This window comes from Pseudophryne corroboree, chromosome 5 (genome assembly GCF_028390025.1).
Source record: "Pseudophryne corroboree isolate aPseCor3 chromosome 5, aPseCor3.hap2, whole genome shotgun sequence".
NCBI classification, from domain to species: domain Eukaryota; kingdom Metazoa; phylum Chordata; class Amphibia; order Anura; family Myobatrachidae; genus Pseudophryne; species Pseudophryne corroboree.
The window spans coordinates 345,228,514-345,252,381 of NC_086448.1; the positions used below are offsets into that span (position 1 = coordinate 345,228,514).

Consider the following 23,868-nt stretch of genomic DNA (forward strand, 5'->3'; position numbering starts at 1 on the left):
GCCACGGAACCGAATCCAAAACCAAAACACAAAACCCGAAAAATTTCCGGTGCACATCACTAGTAATAACTGATTTTCTATCCCTGCAGTAACTTACATAATAGTCAGTATTGCAAGTATGGCTGTGCGGGGCGGTACTGTGTACCGGTAAGAAATTGCCAGCCTGGATGCAGTACGGCCGGCCAGACCGCCATGCTTGCAGCCGCTGCCGTGCTGTATATGTGGGAAGGAGAGCGGCCAGCGCACACCTCTTCTGTGTCCCTTAGTGCTAATCTGGTATACGGCTGCGGCGTGTCTCTCAAATGAGGCGCCAGTTTATGAGCCAAACAGAGCTCGCAGACCGGCAGCTGCGGCTCCTGATTGGCTGCTGGTCTGCGAGCTCTGATTGACTCATGAACCGGTGCCTCATTTGAGAGACACGCCGCTGCTAGAGGCTTGATGAGCACTGACGGGCAGGAGAGGCACGGTCTGTGCTCTCCTCCCCTCACACAGCAGTGAGCAGCAGGGGTTGGGGGCTATATCTGGCAATGTGGGGACATATATCTGGTACTATGGGGGCATATGTGGCACTGGGGGCATATGTGTACCTTGCACTGGGGGGGGGGCATATGGGTATCTGGTATTGTGGGGGCATATCTGGCACTATGGGGGCATATGTGGCACTGGGGGCATATGTGTACCTTCCACTGGGTGGGGCATATGTGTATCTGGCAATGTGGGGACATATCTGGCACTGTGGGGGCATATGTGGCACTGGGAGCATAGGAGTACCTTGCTTGGGAGGCATATGTGTATCTGGCACTGTGGGGACATATCTGGCACTATGGGGGCATATGTGGCACTGGGGCCATATGTCTACCTTGCACTGGGGGGGTGCATATGTGTATCTGGCACTCCACTATTGGGGGCATATGTGTATCTGCCACTGTTGGGAGCATGTGTGTATCTGGCACTGTGCTATTGGGGTCATATGTGTATCTGGCCCCCCAGATACACATTGGTCAAGCCCCAATTTTTATTGATCAAGCCCCATATGGCATGTGGCCACACCCATGTTTGGCACACTGTACCACTAAGATTTTTTTTTTTACTTGCATCACTGATGTACGTCTGTACTGTACTGATGTACTGATGTACGTCTATCTCTCTCTCCACCTTTAACAGTGTCACTCCATTTTGCCCTTAATCTCACCCTATAAATGGAAGGGATATAGCTGATAAACACACAGGGGCCAATTCAATTAGCAGTTATGGCAAGATTTACTATGGTCTACATTACCAGTCACTACGTGAGGCATTTTCAGCTTGCATGCTCCTGCGACGCTCTACTCAATTACATAATGTTTATCGTTGAGGTCGCTTGGTAATGGTGGATACACACAAGATGATTTGTTCCATGAACGATATCGCCTAGTGTTTCCCCTACCCTCCCGGGCAGCCAATATAGTGAGTACACACTGAATGATATCGCGACTGATATCATTCAATGCAGCTGGCCTGAACATCCAGTTTTGGACGATAATTCCAAATTGACCTGCATACACAGACAACGGAGCGGGCTGATAACGATGCGCAGTGGCACACATTGTTAATCGGTAGTAGAGTTCGCACTGGGTGATACTTTAAACTATATCGCTCAAAGTGAAGTCATCGCTAATGTTCTCATTTCTTCGGGAGCCGGCAGCACTATTATGCATGCATGGTCTGATGACTGCACATGCGTGAAGCCCATTGCTGCAGAGTGTAACCTACAGGCTACAATGACTGCTGCCATCAGCATTGAAGCAGCCCCACTTTTGCAATCGAAAACTAGTCTGAACGACAGGTTTTGTCCATTTCCAGTGTTTGGAAGCAAATGGTTGAAAGTAATTTGCTTTCATCCATTACCAGGTTTTCATTACAACCAACCAGATCTGGCAGATGATCTGCCAGATAATTGTATAGTATACGGCCAGCATAAATGATTTGAATTACTGTTCCAGCGTATACATGCAGCAGGCTACATACCCTGGAGAAGTTGTATTACTCAGCCAGTATTGCTCAGCTACACTGGCACTATTTTCTTGATAAAATGTGGCAGTAACTAATTTTTTTCTTCATGAAAACACACAAAAACCTTTTGAATGCCACAGAGATATTTATAATCCATAGACTATAATAGTTTGTTTGTGAACTAAGACTATGCTTTATTAAGTCCTAGCTGCCTCTTCCCAGTCACCTTGAGACAACTGTAGAATATCCGCTTTCCAGATAGATGCATCTTTAATGATAGCTTTCTCAATTGAATTACATGCTCACCAGGTAGTTATTGTTAGCTACTGTGTGACCTGTTTCTATAGTCTGGACTAAGATATTTTTACTTGTATGCAGTTGCTAAATAATCATTTGCTTAATAAAAACCTGTTACTCAAGAGAACAAACATGCATGGATAGATAAATAAATACCTCCTATATCACTCCAAATCCTGAGGGTTTGCTCCCTGACTAATTTCCACAATTTGATAATCTGACAGTTTTATGTAAAATAACTTGTTTTATGTGTAAATTGACCTAAACTAGAAAGTTTTTTTCCCCAAGTACATGTAGGGCTTTTTTTGTTGTTGTCGTATATAAGAATTAATGTATTTTTTTTTTACAGGTGTAACATAAGACCAGTGGGCTGAATTCGGAAAAGATTAGCGTTTCTTTGGTTTCTCCCAGTATCATTATTATTATTATTATTATTATTATTATTATGATGTGTTAAAATGCCACCATATTATGTGCTGCACTTTGAGGGAATCAATAGCAATTTATCATTTTTATGCTTAAGACTTGGGCAGCACGGACGGTGTAATGGTTAGCATTACTGCCTTGCAACACTTTGGTCATGGGTTCGATTCCCACCATGTCCATAACTGTGTGGAGTTTGTATATTTTCCCCGTGCTTGCGTGGGTTTCCTCTGGGTACTCCGGTTTCCTCCCACAATCCAAAAATATACTGGTATGTCAATTGGCTTGCAACAAAATTAACCCTAACATGAATGTGTGTGTACATGTGGGAGGGAATAGCTCCACTGGGGCAGGGACTGATGTGAATGGCCAAAATATTTTATGTAAAAGCGCTGCGGAATATGTGTGCGCTATATAAATAACTGGTAATAAATAAATATAAATAACTGGTAATAATTCTGTAATGATGTACAGTAAATCAAGTTTATGACATGCAATGACATAAAGCAGAAAGTGCAGCCCCGCGGCAAGGGACTCCACTCTGCTGCAGTACCTAACACTATAGGGGTTCAAACCTAGGGCACGGGACCCCACAAAAAACCACAGCCAAGCAACCCCAGGGCATCGCAGGGAATAATTATGTGTAGTGAGAAGGATTAAGGGATAGGTGAGAAAAAAAAAAGGGTGTTATGGGGTGAATTAATATAAGTGAAAAAAATGTGTAACATGTATAATAAACAAACGGTGAAAGTGCCAAATTAAATGTAATGCTGCGATGCCCTGTTGTCGCCCAGCCACGGCAGTCCAGGAGGCCCCGTACCCCAGGAGCCACCCCATTTCTGACCTATTGTTCTGAATAATTGGACTTATCTAGAATTTTGCCATATTCACAAGTGCAGTCATGCTAGGTACCCTAGTTAAAATAAATGAGGGTCAGGTGCGGGTGGGTGCAAGTCTAAGAATGAAGGTGTCTCACTCCTTCAGGTGTGTCTATACAAAACACTTTTAGTTTGCTAGGGAGGGGCCTTAGACTGCACACCTATAGCTGCCAGTAATGTGAGGTGCTACCTACTGAGACTTGTAGTTCTACAGAAGAAAAGGGGGGGTGTTGTAGGTGCACTGTCTCTAGCATTACTGATATCATACAGCTTAGCATATAATAAATAGTGGAGTTTAGTTATGAATTGATCAATACATGAAGCTGCAGCCCCGCGGCAAGGGACTCCACTCTGCTGCAGTACCTAACACTATAGGGGTTCAAACCTAGGGCACGGGACCCTAGGTTTGAACCCCTATAGTGTTAGGTACTGCAGCAGAGTGGAGTCCCTTGCCGCGGGGCTGCAGCTTCATGCATTGATCAATTCATAACTAAACTCCACTATTTATTATATGCTAAGCTGTATGATATCAGTAATGCTAGAGACAGTGCACCTACAACCCCCCCCCCCTTTTCTTCTGTAGAACTACAAGTCTCAGTAGGTAGCACCTCACATTACTGGCAGCTATAGGTGTGCAGTCTAAGGCCCCTCCCTAGCAAACATAAAGCAGAAGGTAAAGATGGCTCTGCACAAAATACCTTTCAGTGTAAAGGTGGGTACACACAAGGCGATGTGCTCTATGAGCGACGTTGCCTAGTGTTTCCCTCTCCCGGCCAGGCGGCAGGCGGCCGGCCATACACATTGAGTGATATGAAGTTCATATCATTCAGTGACGTCACGCAGCGGCCGAGCCATACAGGCTGCTCTTGGACGACAGTCCAGATTGTGCTGCCTGCTCAACAGCGAGGGTCGGTAACGATATTTAGGGAATGATTGTAAGTAGCTACTATAAGATATCTAAAAAACACTTTCATTGCTGTGCTCAAAATTCTTTGGAGGTGAATGGAGAAATTCAATTCTTGCTCCATTCAGACACGAATAGCTGTAAAGGGACACATTACAGCTCACAGCTTCCTGAGTTTTGAGCCAAAATGTGTGATAAATTGTCACTTTGGACACCCAAACAGCACTTTAGACGGGTTTAGCGGTACTAATGGCCGCACACTCGCGTCAGACAGGGTGGGGGTGGGGGGGTTGGTGGTGGTGGTGGGGGTCACAATTAAATTGCTCAAGTGGGCACTTATTACGTTTGGGCACCCACAAAACAATTAAATTCTCCCTTAGTTTTCTCAACTGTACTTTTAAAGTGTCAATATTGTAGAGGGGGTTACTGTTCAAGCTAAAAAAGTTTACTAAAATGAAAACATTCTAATAATGTAATATATCAATCAGAGGTTAATCTGTAAATGTAATGATCTGTGCTTTATAGTAGTACAAAATCAGATCAATCTTAAACTAAGCATCTTTGGAAGGCATCATCAGTAGATATGCAATAGTTAGTTTGGTAGTGGAAAAATGCTATGAATTAATTTTAACAATTTGTTCTATTGTTTCAGGGCAACAATCACTTTATGGTCAACTAAGTAACAATATACATGTACGGTCCACAGACATGAGACACCAGGTGACATGTCCACCTATAGCCCCCAGAGGATTTGGCAAACCTTTTCAAGGCATAAACAGCTATACTTCTCCATATTTCCAATCAAGAAATGGGTTTCACACAATACATTCTGAGAACAGCCCGGTAAAACCAAGAATTCTGACTGTGGTTAAGCCCGGAAGCCACCCTGTAAAAAAAATCACTTTACTTCTTAACCGGAGGGCTGTCCAGACCTTTGAACAGCTTGTTGCAGATATATCGGAAGCACTGGGATTTCCAAGGTGGAAAAATGATCGTGTGAGGAAGCTGTATAACCTCAAAGGCAAGGAAATACGTAGCATGTCTGATTTCTTCCGTGGGGACGATGTTTTCATAGCACTGGGTAGAGAACAACTGACACTGAAGAACATTGAAATTGTGTTAAATGAACTCTATCCTGATAGACCTCTGAGACAGAACAAGGATCATTATGAAAAACTCAAGTACAAACTGAACAATAAGGGGCTAAATATAGATATTGGCTATAAAGACACAGACATAACCAACAATTATGACGAGACCATGTCTCAAAGATTAGAAAACAAAAGTGATGGTAAAAGTTATACCAAAAATAGGACTGAAGAGACCAGGAGAACAAAAAAACATGAAAAATTTAAGAGCGAACAAAAACAGTTACCTGGAATAATGAAGAAACTTGAAATTTGCCATAGCAAACCAAGTAAAATGTTGACCACAAGCTTGGATTATGCTATGAAATGTGAGCACTGTAGGGAATATAAATTTAAGCACAGACATAACAGGGACCTTGAAAATGATACATTATTAGAAGATGCTGCTTTGATTGGGAGGTGTAGGAAGCTACCAATGAATAAGTGTAAGCCAGAGAACTCCAAACCGAAATGTATAACCTGCCATAGTAGGTGTAAGGAATTCAGTAGGGATTGCAGTGAGGTAGAGGAAAAAGCAGACAGCAGCTTGGATCTGTGTGAGAACTCACAATGGTCACATTCCAGACTACAAAGTCAGAGTGACAGCAACCAAAGGAAAGCGCTTGTTAACAGTAAATGTCACAACGAGAGAAAACAATGCAGTGATGAGCATACCAATTACTCAGCTAGAAAGCTCCGTAGTAGGCTCATTGAGAATTTCCTGGAAGACACAAAAGAAAATGTGCAAATAAAAGGAGACAAAACTGTCTTTGACAATGATTCCAACAGTAAAAAAGATGTCATGCAAATTATTGACTCACGAGCACAAAAAGTTGAAGAGCAGCCACCAAGAATGGGCGACGCAAAGGAAATTTTCAGCATTAATAGGCCATATTATATTAAAAACACAATGGATATAGAAAAGTATTATGAGATTGGTCAAACTATTGGAGATGGAAACTTTGCAGTTGTGAAGGCATGTAGACTCCGGACATCGAATGAAGAATATGCCATGAAGATTATTGATAAGGCCAAGCTAATAGGAAAAGAAGATATTATTGAAAATGAAGTTAGGATAATTAAAATGCTCTCACATCCTAATATAGTAAAACTTTTTGATGATTTTGAGACTGACAATGAGATTTACTTAATATTGGAATACATAAAAGGTGGGGACCTGTTTGATGCCATCACTGAAAGAGTTAAATTTACTGAACACAATGCTGCCCATATGTTGACAAACCTGTGTGAGGCTCTGGAATATATCCACAAAAAGAATATTGTCCACAGGGACATTAAGCCTGAGAATCTGCTGGTGAGTGCTGTTATTATGAGTGTTATGTTTTGTGTAAGAGCAGAAAAAGTATTTTGTATAAACGAATGTAGCAATGTTCTCTGAAACATAGTACTATTTGGTACATGTTGGCAGATGGTATATGTAGACTTGATGTGACTACACCCATGACGGTTGACATAGCCATCATAAGCTGGATTCTTTGCATGTTCTCATCATCAGGTTGCACATCAGGGGTGGCGAAGTTAATGTCAGTATTCAGCATTGACCTACAGTATAGAGGTGGTTCTCAAACCCGTTCATCAGGAGCCCAAACAGTTCATGTTTTCTAGTTCATCTGTGTAGACACACTAAAAGGGGTCCAGGTACTAAAATAGACTCCTCTTCCAATTTTCATTATGGTAACTAAAATATCTCCCACCGAGGAGAGTGAGCATTAAGTGTGTGTCCCCCCCGTGATGACTTCAGAGAGTGTGGACTCACCCTCTCTACCGTCCCGTGCAGCTGCAGAAGAGATTTATTTTTTTTAAACAGACTTTATTGACAACCAGTGAAAGAGGCAGAATTCACTTCCTGTTCTACACTGTGGAAAGGCAGGTGAGGGCAGCTACAGGTAAGGAGGCTGGCTCTGGAGTAGACACCCAATAGGATGTGACCTCTGTCCTTAGTAACTACTGGGTCACTTAGCGCTGCCATAGGTGTCTATGGCAGGATAATATTCTAGCGGGGCAGGGCTGCCAATATCAGGAAGGAGCTGAGAGGCAGATTTATAAATCCTGGTGAAGTGATAAAGTGGAAGGTGATAACGCACTAGCCAATCAGCTGCTAACTTCCATGTTACAGGCTGGGTTTGAAAAATGATAGTTAGGAGCTGACTGGCTGGTGCATTATCACCTTCCACTTTATCACTTCACCAGGCTTAATAAATCTGCCCCTGAGTGCCCAGATCATCTGTTTAGGGAGCAACAGGCTGTGTAAATGTATTGATCATATATCACATTGGACGAGTGGGAAGTGGAGATGGTAAAGGTAGGACTAAGATCACAGAGGGTCATATATTACTTTGAGGGGACTTGTTAAAGTCCAAATCAACCTATTTAGACTTTCCGGGTGTTAGGTCCATTGGTTATATATAATGGTTGCAGGGTATGCAGTTAACACCCTGCAACCAAATAATTATACTTACCTATCAAAATGACTGTGTTGGCCAGAGCTGCAGACAGACATTAGCCACTTTGAGGCAAAGCCTATCGAAGCTATCTCTCTTTAGGGACAACTACAGGAGTACCTCAACACTGCAGGAGGAGGAATGATGGATCAGTACTGGAATTATCCAGGTAGCAGGAATTAGACTTGTGTTGGAGCCAGGGGAAACAAAAAGATAAGGACCTGCCCCATCTAGCGTCAGGTTACTTCATTAAAATATAAATAGATAAGAAAAAATGTGTGTTAAAAAAAGCCTGCAGGCTTCGTCAGTGATTTTAAAGCCTTGGACGCCAGGCCATCTCATCACAGTTTATTCACAGTTCAGACCGGGTTATCATGACAATCACATGTCATTTCTTGTTCTCCTCTCTCCAGCACAATATTCATATGGGTTACATCAGGTTAGCAGTTCCTTCCATTTGCTTCAATGGCAATAACAGCATAAACAATGATGGGACAGCATTACATTACATACCAGCGCAGTCTCCGGGAATCAGTAGTGCGGCAGCCGCAAACTGAGATTCATTTTGGTGCGTTCTCCCCCGATTTGCTTGGGGGTATCTGCCGTCTATATAAATGGGATCTCTCATGGACTCATCACTGGGGGTCTTCTGCCACACATGGTTTCCTATCACTCACCCAGGTAGTCCTCTCCCGAAGACTCACACCTACCGTCCTTCATCTTGGGTACCCCTGAAGGTAGGGATCCCCTTTGTACCTAGTTCCTTCCACTGTACTCTGCATACTGTGGCTCTCACACTGCACTCTTCATCTCTCACTGAAGCTGCTGGCTCTCCTGTTACACTGCAGATATGGGCTCTCCCTCTCTTCATAGCAAAACCCACACGCTGCTCTTCTCTCCATAATGCCATGGGCTGTGGGATGCCATGCCTGTCCCACAGCACTAGCATGGGCTCTCATCCCTGGTCACTTAGACTGTGCCTTCCATCCCAGTTCTCAGCTCACACTCCACTGTAGCCTGTCTTTTGTTCCTTGTCCTAAAACCCCACTCCATGTGGCAGGGTCTGCCAGAACTGGTTTAACTGGTTTTGGGGCCATTATCTCCCCCACTCACTGATAAGAATCATATGACTTTTGGAACTTTCCAATATCTGTTAACATTCCAGTATGTCACATCAACACTGCAGGAGGAGGAATGATGGGTCAGTACTGGAATTATCCAGGTAGAAGGAATTAAACTTGTGTTGGAGCCGGGGGAAACTAAAAGATCAGGACCTGCCCCATTTAGCTTCAGGTTACTTCATTAAAATATAAATAGATAAGAAAAAAAGTGTGTTAAAAAAAGCCTGCAGGGTTCCAAACTCCAGGAGAAATGTATGGCATCCTGCCCCTGTAGATAGGACATTACCAATCTGAGGACACTGTCCTATCACCAGTTGGCACATTAGACCAGCTGAAGGTAAATCATCATGGTGCCTTTTAATTGTGTTATAGGGGAGGGGACCTGGGGGAAGCCTAGTGTTTCATAGTGCTGGGTTTACCACCGAAGCATGTGTCACTGTTTCCACTGTGTTGTTATCATGCTCCTTTTTGGATCTGATTTAGAGTTGTACACTAAAAGCACAACAGCTGTGTCTTCAGACGCAGCAGCTGTGCGTAAATATGCTAATGCTGCAGGATGCACATGAAGGCAAAAGAGACCCACTGTCAGCATTTCAGAGCCTAGTTCAGGGTCTGAAGATGAAGCCCAAACATCATTCATCTGAGTAACGCTAAAGTTACTCAGAATGGCTGCCTCATCTCCACTGCTGAAGCCAGTGAATCTGCATCAAAAGAAGATGACCCTGGCCTCAGCACTCCTACATAGTGCCGTTTCTAGAGCCGAACAAGCCATGCGAACGCATGGGGTGCCACAGCAACTGCATGTTACAGTATTCTGTCTGGAATACTATTAAAAATGTCCCTTCCAAAATGGCCACCTCCTCATACGAGACAGTTATTAAGGATGCTATAGGAGGTGGCAGCCGTTTTGAGAAAGTAATTTTCTATATCTTGAACTGGAGGCAGGCGCGAACAGCGGTCCCCACTGGGACTGCAGAGACTGGCGCCAAGGGCTGGGGGGATCCCCTGACAACAAGCAGAGCCTGTTGACAATGAGCAGGTGCTGTGACATACTATATTACAGTAGGGGCATAATATGGTGATGTGGCATAATATAGTGACAGAAGCATAACTGTGGGTGCTCAATATGGTAACAAGGGCATAACTGTGTGGGGCATAATATGGTGTCAGGGGAATTACTGTGGTGGATTAATATGGTGCAAGGGGCATTACTGTGTGGGACATAATATGGTGTGAGGGACACTACTGTATGTCAATGAAAGGTAGCCTTTTCAGGCAAGGCCACACTCATTGCAGCAAAGCCACACCCATTACAACAAGACCATGCCCCCTTTTGTTAATTTTGTTAAATGTTATTTTTTTTTTAATACAGTATCTATATGGGGGGGAGCATTTTTTTAGTGTTCGGACTGGAGTCAAATTATCTACAAACAGCTATGCTCCTACAAAACTGTCCCCATCGTTGCCCCCTTCAACGCCCTCAAATGGTCACAGAATGAGATCTGTACATACGCCATGCCATATCTCATCCAATCTGAGATGTACACATATCATCGGGAAGACAATGCACCAATAATGTGAGGTTTCCTCTGGGATACCATAAATTAAAACTCTGAAAACCTTTATCTTTGAGTCTATAAGTTAAATAGTGGGATAAACCATAATTACACCAGTGCACGCACCACTTATAGGGGCCCATTTATCAATGATCACATTTGCAAAGCAATCCTGGGTGCTAATATCACACCCAGATCGCATTGCAGAATGCGATCATACTGTGTGTATGTATTGCCTAGTGCAGACTGGGATGCATCCCTGCGATGCGCCGAGTGTGGTGCCGGAGCTGCTGCACGTGCGCAGTCAGGGTAACCGCCATACACAATGGCCATTTACGGCGGAGGGTTCCTCGGGAACTCTGCCGGAACTACATCCCCTGAAGTGTAGCTTATTGGCTACAATGGGCTACCGCAATGAAAAGATTGCGGTAGCTGCGGGGGTCAATGTCAGGAATGCTTCGCATTCCCGATATTGGGAAATCTGGCAGCATTGCATCCCCCATAGAAACCTATGGGGGATGCGGCTGCAGGAGGCAGTGGAGGGCTTGCAGCAGGTATTGGAGATAGCTGCTGCCATCCCTCCTTCATACATTCCAGGGATGCTTAATATTTGCGGATAGCCCACAAAAACAGGTGTTTTCAGGGAAATAGCCACAAATACTGTTTGATAAATGGGCCCCTTAAACAGTTATGTATTTATTAAAGAATCATTGTAAGATTATTGTCAGTATGACGCTCTTTATCATATTCATCCACCCTACATCATAAATTCTTTGAAGGCCTTTTCTGAAAATTTTCAGACATTTTTCTTTTCTTTATTTTTAGGTGCAACAAAATGCTGATAGATCTTCCATTTTGAAGCTAGCTGACTTTGGACTTGCGGTGTATGCCACAGAACCAATGTTCACCGTTTGTGGAACTCCAACATATGTGGCCCCTGAGATACTATCAGAAAAAGGTACTTTTGCCTCTTAACTGTTTTCTTCTGTATTTTCATTATTACTAATACTATAAAAAAATAAATAAGCGATTCTAATTTGCATATAAACTTGTTTCCTCTGGACATACAGTAATGGTGCACTTGTGTTAAAACACAGCAAAATTGGCATTTTGTAAAATCGCTGTTTGGTAAATAAACCCCATAATGTTTTTTACAATTTTTAAATTATGCTTTAAAAACACTTTCATCTAACTTGATTACTCTCCCAGAATGTCTGGGGGGATTCAGTATGGATGACCGGCGCACGGGATCCCAGCGTTCATCATACTGATGCCGTGATCTCGATGCTCAAAATTCCGACTGGTATTTCTCCCTCTCCTTTACCCCCTATCCCTAACCCTCTGGTCCTGTAGCCCAAGCCTAATCTCCCCCTTTAGTGCCTGAACCTAACCACCCCCCACTGCCTAAACCTAATTCCCCCCCACTCCCCTGCAGCCTAACCCTAACCTCCCCCGTGGGTGCCTAACCCTCCCTCCCTGCAGCATAACTCTAAACCCTCAGTGCAGCCTAACCCTAACGCCAGGGCGGCGCCCTAACCCGCCGGCTGGTCTAATGGTCAGGATGCCGGCTGTCGGGATTCTGGCGTCATCTACTGCTCCGTTTGGAGCTCCGGCGTCGGGATTCCAATGGGTGTCGGGTTTTTGGCATCAGTATTTTGGCTGCTGGGATCCCGACAGTCAACATATTCAAATGTTTTACTTCCAAGAATTGAAAAAAACTCACAAAAGTAATTGTGATATTATGCAATAAAACATAAAGCGCATGTTGTGTGCCAGGGCTGTCTCTAGGTATGTTCGACTCGAGCTCCCGCGCAGGGCGCCACCCTTAATGGGTGCCGCATGCTGGCACCGTCATGTTGGAGCCTGGAGCCGGCCCTGTCCTGTAGCATGCAGCAGCTGTCCATCCCGGCCCGCCTCCTGTCTGTTAGGGGGAGTGCTGTAGGCGGTCCTATGCTAAAGTGATCTGTGCGCATCAGACGCCGGCGCTGCACAGTGCTCACAGATCACTTTAACATAGGACCACCTACAGCAGCACTAACCCTCCCTCATCGCCGGCAGAGCAGGTACTCTGGGGGCATATCTGGCACTGTGGGAACATTTATGTATGTGGCACTGTGGGAACATTTATGTATGTGGCACTGTGGGGGCATTTATGTATGTGGCACTGTGGGAACATTTATGTATGTGGCACTGTGGGGGCATTTATGTATGTGGCACTGTGGGGGCATATATGTATGTGGCATTGTGGGGGCATTTATGTATCTGACACTGTGGGGGCATATATGTATCTGGCACTATGGGGGCATATATGTATCTGGCACTGTGGGGACATGTGTATCTGACACTGCTGGGGGGCATATAATGTGTGTCTGACACTGCTGGGGGGCATATCATGTGTAGCTGGCACTGCTGGGGAGCATATCATGTGTAGCTGGCACTGCTGCGGGGCATATCATGTAGTGTTCCCGCTATGCGCCTGTGGCTATGCAATGTGTCTCAGTGTTCTACCTGGCGCAAAGTGTATAACATGCTCTGCCTGGCGCAAAGTGTATAACGTGCTCTGCCTGGCGCAAAGTGTATAACGTGCTCTGCCTGGCGCAAAGTGTATAACATGCTCTGCCTGGCGCAATGTGTATAATGTGCTCTACCTGTCGCAGTGTGTATAGGAGGTTCTACCTGGTGCAATGTGTATTAGCTGCACTACTGTGTGGTGTAATGCGAACACAATGTAGTGTGAACACTATCATGTGTAGCTGGCACTGCTGGGGGGCATATCATGTGTAGCTGGCACTGCTGGGGGGCATATCATGTGTAGCTGGCACTGCTGGGGGGGCATATCATGTGAAGCTGGCACTGCTGGGGGGCATGTCATGTGTAGCTGGCACTGCTGGGGTGCATGTCATGTATAACTGGCACTGCTGCGGGGCATGTCATGTGTATCTGGCACTGCTGGGGGGCATGTCATGTCTATCTGGTACTGCACTACTGTATACATTATGTGTATCTGGCACTATACTGGAGACATTATGTGTAAGGAACACTACTGTGGCTGTTCTGTGTAAGGCTGCTAATTGTGTGAGTAGAGGGGGTGTGAAAATATATTTATTTATTTATAGTTTGATAATATGAAGTTGCGAGGCCACGCCCACCTTTCTGGGAGCACATAGGGGTTGAGGGGAGGGGGGGCGCTTTGACATTTTCTTGCCCAGGGTGCTAGTAGGCCTGGAGCCGGGCCTGTTGTGTGCTAAACAGCACTAAGTAGTCACTAGATTCCCCGTTACCATCAGCGCCCATGCAGCACTCAGCGTTATCTGTTCCGGATCCTGTCACCGTGTTCGTGTCTACGTAGGTCCCGCTGAAACGCGTTTCGTCAAACGTGACTTTGTCAGTGTGTGTAACCATTGTTCTAACAGTCCCACCCACAAGCGTGACGCAAAGAAAAGAGGAGTAAAATTGAGAGAAAGGTGGTACATAGAGTTTCTAAAAATGTATTTCAATTTTACGTCTCTTTTCTTTGCCTCAAGCTTTTCTCAGGAATACATTGTTGTTGAATAAAAATATATCCCCTTGTTGTTCCCCTGTTGAGAACTGCTAGATGCAAGGAATATATGAAAAATATTACTCTGGTAGGTTTTAATATGTAATAATAATTACTGCATCTCTATTGATTTAAAATAAATAATGTATGTTTTGGATATACAAATTGGTCACAATAGTACACTCTCGGAGGCAGGGCTGGACTCGCCATCTGGCACTTCTGTCAATTGCCAGAAGTGCTGATGAGCCGGGCTGGACACACGGCACACTTAGAGACCGGGGCTGCTCAAGCAGTTCCGCCACCTAGCGCTCTTTTCAGCTGTCCGGCATACAGAGAGACGGGGGGTGTCGCAGTTGAATTGTGGCATGCCCCCTTATGTCTTGACCGCGCCCCCTTGACATGTGCCAGGGCTGCATAAGAACCTCAGTCCATCCCCGCTCAGAGTTAAATGTTGAACTCTAAGCGGCCTATACTTTTCACTGTATCCAATTTCTGTTCATTATAATTTCACACATATGAAAATGTGGTACATTTTTAGCTTCATCTCACGATCTTATCTCATCATGTTAAAATAAATAATGTTAAAATTCTAAAACATACATTTGTTTATTGTGTTTGTAAAGGTTAGAACAAAACAGCGTTATTGAAGACAGTTATTGTACTGATTTCATTGCAACTCTGTCAAACTGATCAGTATTGCAAAACAAATTATGAGCACTGTGAGAAAAGCTATTCAATTCATGAAGACTAATAACTATACTCTTATTGAATAGTATTGATGACTACATAAAAAATATTCTCACTTTATTAAACAGTATTGTCTGTGTGTCAGTGTTAAAACATAACAAAAAATGTTTCTGTCACAGTGGAAAACATTTCCAGGGCTGCCAGCAAAGTATGTTATGGGACGGAATGGGCACAAATAACACAGTATGCACCCCCTGTCAGAGACCACCAGCCCTGTACTATAAAGTGCTGCCGCTCTTCCCACCTCACCCTACACTGTGGAAACCAGGGTAATTGAAAAGTGTGGGACCCCTAGAGTGCATCACTGGTTCTAGTATAATGGACCAGGGCACATATTTTACAACTAGAATAGTACACTTGGCTGGTGGCTAACTAATAAATGGTCGGCTTTGATATTTTATGATACTGTAGGTTGACTTGAATGGGGTTTTCTTCTCTCTTCAGACTACAGCATCATAATAATTACCTTCTGTACTACAGTAAACTGATTTTGATGGATCTTTATTTAAAAAAGTGTTGTTGAGGGTCTTTTTTTTTTTTTTTGGCTGTAGTGGAAGTACCTTCCAGCATGCACTGGTGGCCATTGTTTGGAAGGGCATGATGATGACTGAGGTTAAACAAGTACTGGTTTGCCCCTCCAGTCAATTTCTGCCAGTGCATGCGGGAATAGGTTATTTCAAAGTTACTGGGAGTAGTTAGGCAACGCCAGCATCCAACTTTCTTGCTTGCCAAATGCTGCACTTTTTGTGTGAGGTCTAGTAAGTCGTTATGGCAGAGGTTCTCAAACTCGGTCCTCGGGAGCCCACACAGTGCATGTTTTGTAGGTAACCCAGCAGGTGCACAGGTGTATTAATTACTCACTGACACATTTTAAAAGGTCCACAGGTGGAGCTAATTATTTCACTTGCGATTCTGTGAGGAGACCTGCAAAACATGCACTGTGTGGGCCCCCGAGGACCTAGTTTGAGAACCTCTGGGTTATGGTATAATAGGTCAACAGGAAAAAGGTCAACAGTGTCTAGGTTGACACCAAATGGTCGACATTTGAAAAAGGTCAACACAATGAAAAGGTCGACATGGAAATGCTTGATACCTGATAATGTCGACATGAGTTTTTCTTGGTTTTTTGGTGTAAAATTTTAGCTTCCAGTACATGGAACCCCAATTAGTGTACCGTGTTTACTTGCACCGCTGCGCTCGGCACAGGTCTCTGTTCCCAATTGTAGCCCACGTGGATGGCAAAGTATGAAACAGCTGAAAAAAATTCCCAATACCTCATGTCGACCATATGTTGTAGGTTGACCTATCATCCGGATACCTGATGAGTCAGCATATCCATTAAATTGTGACATTCTTTGGTAGCAGTCAGTGCACCTTTTGGGTATGAATGTCAGATACATTATTACCAGTAATTTATATAGCACACACATATTCCGCAGCACTTTACAGAAAATATTTGGCCATATACATAAGTCCCTGCCACAGTGGAACTTACAATCTATATTCCCTACCATTAACACAATCACACTAGAGTTACTTTTCACAACAACAACAAGTTTCTTTCATAACCAATTATTCTTATCAATCTACAGGCTACGGTCTAGAGGTTGATATGTGGGCAACTGGAGTTATCTTGTATATATTACTTTGTGGATTTCCACCTTTCCGAAGTGCAGAACGCAGTCATGAAGAACTGTTCCAGACCATACAGTGTGGAGAATATGAATTCACATCACCCTATTGGGATAACATCTCTGATGGTAAAAGGATAATACAGATGTAGCCACTGTCATCACTGCCACAATGCATTCACACATGCACATACATCGTGGCAGCGATATAGTCGCACCTGCGATTGTACAATGTATTTGCTATGGATTGCAAGCATCCAAACTTAGAACATGAAGACTGTATTACTGGAGCACCTCACCTACAGTATGTGTAACAACGTGTTCTGTCTCAAAATTAGTTTTCAGCAATATTTTGCACTGACTCTATAACACTGTCCGTATTACTAGTTCGTAGTATGTCCCATAATATATTAATATACTGTAAAAATATACAGGAATAAATATATTAGAGCTTCCATCTTAACAACTTTCAGATTGCAAATCCTTGACTCACAACAAAAGCAATAGCTAGATTATATATCATTCTCTTTGTTATATCCTTTAATGTAAATGCAGTGGAAGATGAAGCTGTAGTTATTGACTTGTAGCATTTGAAGCTGAACACAGTGATGATTTTGCTCCAAGATACTGTAGGGGGTTTTGTGTATTGATTATGTTTTCTAGATCACATTACTACAACATACTGTCTTAAAGTCAATTGAAATAATCAATTTTTTCTTTCTTGCCTTTTTCCAAAGAGCAATGGTCTTCTTTATTTGTTAAACTACAGGGCACTACAGGTAGCACACATCAGGCAGGAATTGCCAGCAGAAAAGTGAAAATGAAAATAAAAAAATATTAACACATAGTACAGAGATCACCTTAAGCACAATCTGTAATCAATAATTTGCAGGATTTGTTTTTCAAAATATCCTTAGAACACCTTTCTCAGTTCCAGTCTTTTCGCAATCTCTTTCCTCCAGCCATTTAAATCAGTGTAAGGAAACAAATAGTGTCCATGTTGATACTAACTGCTTTGATGCAGATAATGAGTGAGGCTCATCCTCTGTATATACCTTAAAACGCAAAAAATTGCCTTCTCCCTTCTGGTCCTAATGACTAGTGAGAAGAGAGGGGAGCCAGGAAGGAGGTAAACACCAGGCAATAATCCATACACTACAGAAAGAAATCTCAGTCTAGGGATAGGGGAAGCTCTCCACAAGCCTGGCTTCCATAAATTCAGAGGCACCCATATAATGGAACCTCTTAGCACTCAGTTTCCTGTGATTAGCTGACAATTTTACCCGCACCCTGGGAAAATAACATTTTCTATAGATGTTGTAGGACATAAGTATGCCCTACCTCTCCAAACTGGCACAAACACAGGTGTAGACCCTTTTCATGGGCTTGATGCCAAGAACTTTGGCATTGTAGCAGGGATGTGCCCTCTGGCCCTGTGTGCATAACTTCACAGGACAAGTGTTGGGGGAGCACTGGAGCCACAAGATGGGTTTCGGACATGTCTTAAGGATGCACTCTGTGCCTCTTTCCAGACACCCTGCAAGGCAGAAAAGGGTGCACTGTGCTACTCCTACTGCCTTTAGTTTTAGGTGGCGGCCAGGGGCAGCTCCAGAGGTGAGGCTGGAGCTTAGTTCAAAATTCAAATAGGGGATCCACACCAACTGTCAGTGAGTCATTTTGAAATGGTAGTTGGTGACAGTTGGTTTGGTTCCCCTATCTTAAATTTGAACTGACCTGAAGCCCCTCCTCTGGAGCCGCCACTGGTGGCAACATCAGCTGCACACCCATCACTGTGTGCAGTAGGGAGTGAGGCTGTTATTACACAACCTTCCCTCAAGGGATCCCCGCAGCAGTGTCTGCAATGTCAGCAAGCTTGGTGATAGATAAATAACAACTACTTGTGTATAAGTGGAATAAGCAGGTTTGACCTATTTGGACACTGGCCTGCTGAGACTTTTTATTGCTATAGTAACTTGTAATAAGTGTGAAGTGCTTAGAACTTATCTCTCAACTGTCCCAATGTAGCCGGGACTACTCTTATTCTAGGGGACTCTTCTGACATCCCAACAACATTGAGGTTTGTCACATGTGGCGGAATGTTGCGAGGTATGTCCTGGTTACAGCCGCTCTGTGATTGGGAGCACTTGTGCATGTGGCAGTTCCGAGGTGTTGTCAAGGGAAGTTAGGGGAATTCAAAAGTACTAGACACAAAAGAGATAGAAAATCGGATAGGAGAGAAAGATTGATAGCTTACCCTCCAACAGTTTTCACATAAAAATCATTACAAATCCGAAAAGGGATTTTCCTATACTTTTAATGGAATTTTGGAGAGCCAAAAATCGGTACAGACCATAAAAAAAGGTACTGTACCTTCCAAAAAGGTAGAGTTGGAGGGTACAGTATGCGATAGTAGAAGAAATAGTAACTACCTACATGTAGAGTATTGGCCTGTTAGTATTCTGTCACTCTGCTTCTATGTCTCTATAGCAGTGGTCAGGAAACAGGGGTAAATTACCCCAAATGGGGTAAAAATGAAATTCCTAGGGGTAATGGACGGTCGCGCTGCCGAGACACAGCTCCATCCAGCACTGGCCGGCTCGTGATGTGACGTGCTGATGTCACACCGCGCTCCCTCCTGCCTGCCCTGCGCTGTGCTCCTGGCCACCCTGTGCTGTGTTCCTGGCCGTGGTGTGACGTACTGACATCACACCGTGCTCCCTCATGCCCGCCCATCCTGCACTGTCCTGTCCTCCCGCCATCCATCTTTCTTACATTCATTCTGGTGTTTTGGGGAGAAAGTGTTGATTAACCCATTCATTGCCAAAAATAATTGGCAAAAATAATATTTTTTTATTAATAATAATAATAATAATACTAATAATAATTATATATATATATATACATATACAGTATCTCAGAAATGCCATATAAACAGAGATATCCAGTATATATGCACAATAATATATGATTTCCTTCCTTTCAAATCAAGGGGGTAATGTCGGCATATCTAAATATATTTTGGGGTAAAAGGTAAAAAAGTTCCCTGATCACTGCTCTATAGCTACTGTACATATGACAGTGTCGGCTAATGGATATTCCAAGAGTGCTAAGAGCAGGTTTTCTCTTCAATTGCAGAGGCTAAAGATTTGATCAGCAGATTGTTGGTGCTGAATCCCAGGAAACGATTTACTGCCAGGTATGTTTTGCAGCACAACTGGGTGAGGTCACAAGGACAAATGAATGATCGAAATCTGCAGAGAGAAGTTACCATGAATATTGAGCGTCATTTCCGGAACCGACGTCAGAAGGAGAACTCATTCAGCAACCTGTAGTTTTATTGTGTAATATGATCTTTTCTTCAACACTTACTTCAGTGAAATATACTGATTCATAGCACACATAAGAAGCAATTACTGAATTCAACTTTGAAATAAACAAAGTTTCATCCTGTGTAACATTGGTAAGAGGTGTGTTACTTCTAGTGCAATGTGTAAAAATGGTAGCAAATTATATTAGTTTATTATACACGAATATTTGAAAACGCAAATAGAGGAGGAGTTGTTACATAATTATGAGGAAGCTACTTTGTCTCATTAGAGAGTGATTATGGGATATCTGCTACAGTATAAATTAAATATGCACTTTGTTATTAAGTTCAATGGAAAGTTTAGGGAAAACCAATCAGTAAACACTCAGAAATTCTTGCACAGAATTTTGTTTAGGAAACTCTATAAAGAGTAGAAGATGATCCGTGCACCTGACTATTGCCACATATGAAAGATGTCCATTTTCAAGTGTACAAGTCAAACACAAACCATGGTTATCCACAGTCATATATCTAGTAAAAGTAATACATTTCTATTGAAGTCATTGTCTCCTTGTGCATTAACTGTCCATGGTATACAGTATCTCCTTCACATTGTTGGACAACCTCTCTGGGAATACATATGATTTACCAATGGGCGGGATGCCAGCTGTCCATATTCCGACAGCTGCATCCCACCTGCCAGAAGACCGGCAGCAGGGCGAGCGCAAAGAGTCCCCTTGCAGGCTCGGAGGCTCATTGTGCTCACCACAGGATCTATTCCCACTGTGGGTGTCGTAGACACCCACGAGTGGGAATAGTACTGTTTTGCTGGGGCTCAAATTGAACGGATCCCCCTCCCTGTTCACCTGCTAAAACTGTTGATGGTATGATAAACTAATTTTCTCTATACACAACTATACACAACTTATTTTTTTCAAAAACACTGTGAACCTATTTACTATAATGCATCGATAACAAAGATTTTCTATTGCCTTTTATTGCATGTCCTGCATGTATCTGCTGTGCATTCATGAACTGGTTTTGCCGATTCACACATGCTCAATCGACTGGAAGACTGGACTTAGGCTTCTAGTTCCACTTTCACTAAAAATAAAACAAAAACAAAATACTGTAGAAAAGTAATAAAAAAAAACTAAAATATTTTCTTCCTTTTTTTTTTTACTTAATTGAATTACTAAAACTTTTTTCCCCTGTAAGAATCCTCTGCTATCATTTGTAGGACAAACACCTTGCTGGTTTTGGCTTTGCATGGGGAAGGCTACTTCAAAGAAACATGGCAAAGCTATCGCTGGCGATATTTGCCACAAGCTATCCCTGGCCAGGTAGCTTTCTATATAAGGAGAAGACCTATTCCTGACGAAAACACATTTTTGCTGGAGACATAGATTTTCTCCCTACAATAAATAGGAACATAAAAGATAAAAAGTAAACTTACAGTAAACAGTTGTATAGAAACATAGAATTCTGGTAGCAGATGATTTTGTTTTAGGGCAGACATTTGCTTTATATAAATATGGAAGATGGCGTCCTGGGGGAGGAGGGACCAGCTTTCTGGCACAAAGGTAAGTATACTCTCTAGGGTGTGCAGTGCAGGCCCCCCGGACCCAGGTGCCAGGGTGCGCCATACACCCTGCACAAGTTGTAAATACACATATGCACTCATGTGTTTTAATGATATTTTAATGATAATTGCATAGATTGTATGCAGGATTTTATCTGTGTGTTTCCCAGCTATTGCTTAAATAGTGAAAAGGAGATTTATGGTAAGACTTACCATTGTTAAATCTCTTTCTGCGAGGTACACTGGATTCCACAGGGAATAACATCAGGGGTGTAGAGTTGGATCTTGATCCAAGGCACCAACAGGCTAAAGCTGTGACTGTTCCCAAGATGCACTCCACCGCCTCCTCTATATCCCCGCCTCCAGGCAGTGGAGCTTGTTAACCAGTCCAATGCAGTAGCAGGTAAAAGAGACGATAGTAGTTAGTAGCCACAGATAACCACATTCTCACGACAGGAGAAGGTAACAGCGGCTAATACCATACAAACCCAAAGAATCTATGGGCGTCAGGGTGGGCGCCCTATGGAATTCAGTGTACCTCGCAGAAAGAGATTTAACAATGGTAAGTCTTACCATAAATCTCCTTTTCTGCAGCGGAGTACACTGGTATTCCACAGGAAATAACATCGGGGATGTCCTAAAGCAGTTCCTCATGGGAGTGGATGCACTGTAGCGGGCACAAGAACCCGGCGACCAAAGGAAGCATCCTGGGAGACGGAAGTATCAAAGGCACAGAACCTGATGAACGTGTTCACTGAGGACCACATAGCCACCTTGCACAATTGTTCCAGGGACACGCCACGGCGGGCTGCCCAAGAAGGTCCAACAGACCGAGTAGAATGGGCCTTGATAGCAGCAGGAGCTGGAAGTCCAGCCTGCGCATAAGCTTGTTTAATCATCATTCTAATCCATCTGGCCAAGATATGCGTATTCACCCATGTCTCGCTCTGCTGCTGAAACATCTGTGGAAAGTATAATAGGAGGTATCACGGCAGGAAATTCCAAAGTATAGTATAAAAATTTTGGATAAACTCCTCTATTTAATGAAACTCTTCTATTTAATGCTGTTCAGTGCGGGTGTGGATCATTGGGTCGACCTTAAAAAGGTCAACAGTGTCTAGGAAGACCCCAAAAGGTCGACATGCACTAGATCGACATGGGGCGAAGGTCAACATGAAAAAAATGTCGACACAGAAAAGGTCAATACAGAAAAAAAAAAAAAATTTAAATGTTTTTTTTGGTGTCGTTTACTATATAAAATGGGTGGGACCCCTAATTAGTGCATCACGTTCCGTTACATGGCTCACGGCTGCCGACAAGGTGCCTCGATCCACTACTGCTATGCGAGTAGTGAGTAGGTTACTATTCCCAATCTTGTTTACGTGGATGGTAAAGTATGAAAAAGTTGAAAAAAAAAAGGTTAAATAACTCATGTCGACCTTTTCCGACGTCAACCTTTTGACGAAGTTGACCTTTCAACCATGTCGACCTAATGCATGTCAACCAATAGTTGTCAACCTACTGACTGTCGACCTTAGTAATGTTGACCTATCATCCAGATCCCGTTCAGTTCTATTAGGTTTTAAATATGCATTTCTAGAAATGAGCACAATTGTTATCAAGAATTCCTGTGAATTCATTCCAGAAGGCCATTACACATTGTATTTATAAATTCAAATATTTCTGAATTTGTATTGTATGACTACTGCTGTAAAGATGGCTGCCCTTACAACTGGTTGTATGGTGTGGCTTGGTTTACACTTAAATTCAAATTCTACTTGCAAAATATGTAAAATGTCCTTGCAAATGTGGGCTGAAGTAAACAGGTGAGAGTTTTAGATATGGACACTTCTGCACTCCAGTCGTATGTACAGTAAGAAAAACATAAAAGTATATTTACACACACATATTGAGTCGCATGTATCTTAAGATGTTCACAGCTCAAAAACAGTAGCATTTCTTTCTGGCACACTCAGTGTGTAAACCATGTACTCAACAGTTTCTTCAGGTTGGGACCTTTACGCACCCAGAATTTGGGGGATGTAACATAGTAACATAGTATCTGAGGTTGAAAAAAGACAATTGTCCATCGAGTTCAACCTATTTGTGGTCTCCTATGCATGATGATTTGACTAAAATTTCTGACTGATGCTGCAGTCAGCCGTTGTATTTTATCCCTATTTATAGTAACTATAATGCATGATTATGCACCATACCCCTGGATATCCTTATCCATTAGGAATTTATCTAACCCATTCTTAAAGGTGTTGACAGATTCCGCCATTACAACTCCCTCAGGCAGG

General features: G+C 43.1%; 1 protein-coding gene across 1 annotated transcript; it reads left to right on the forward strand.

Annotated features, from left to right (window-relative positions):
* The first annotated feature begins 1,760 nt into the window (after positions 1-1,760).
* DCLK3 (doublecortin like kinase 3) lies at positions 1,761-20,131 on the forward strand. The gene is made up of 5 exons (XM_063925186.1): positions 1,761-1,938; positions 5,147-6,936; positions 11,586-11,718; positions 16,638-16,805; positions 19,812-20,131. Exons 1-5 carry the CDS (start codon positions 1,761-1,763, stop codon positions 20,006-20,008), a joined length of 2,466 nt encoding a protein of 821 aa, XP_063781256.1. The 3' UTR covers positions 20,009-20,131.
* Positions 20,132-23,868: the final 3,737 nt, after the last annotated feature.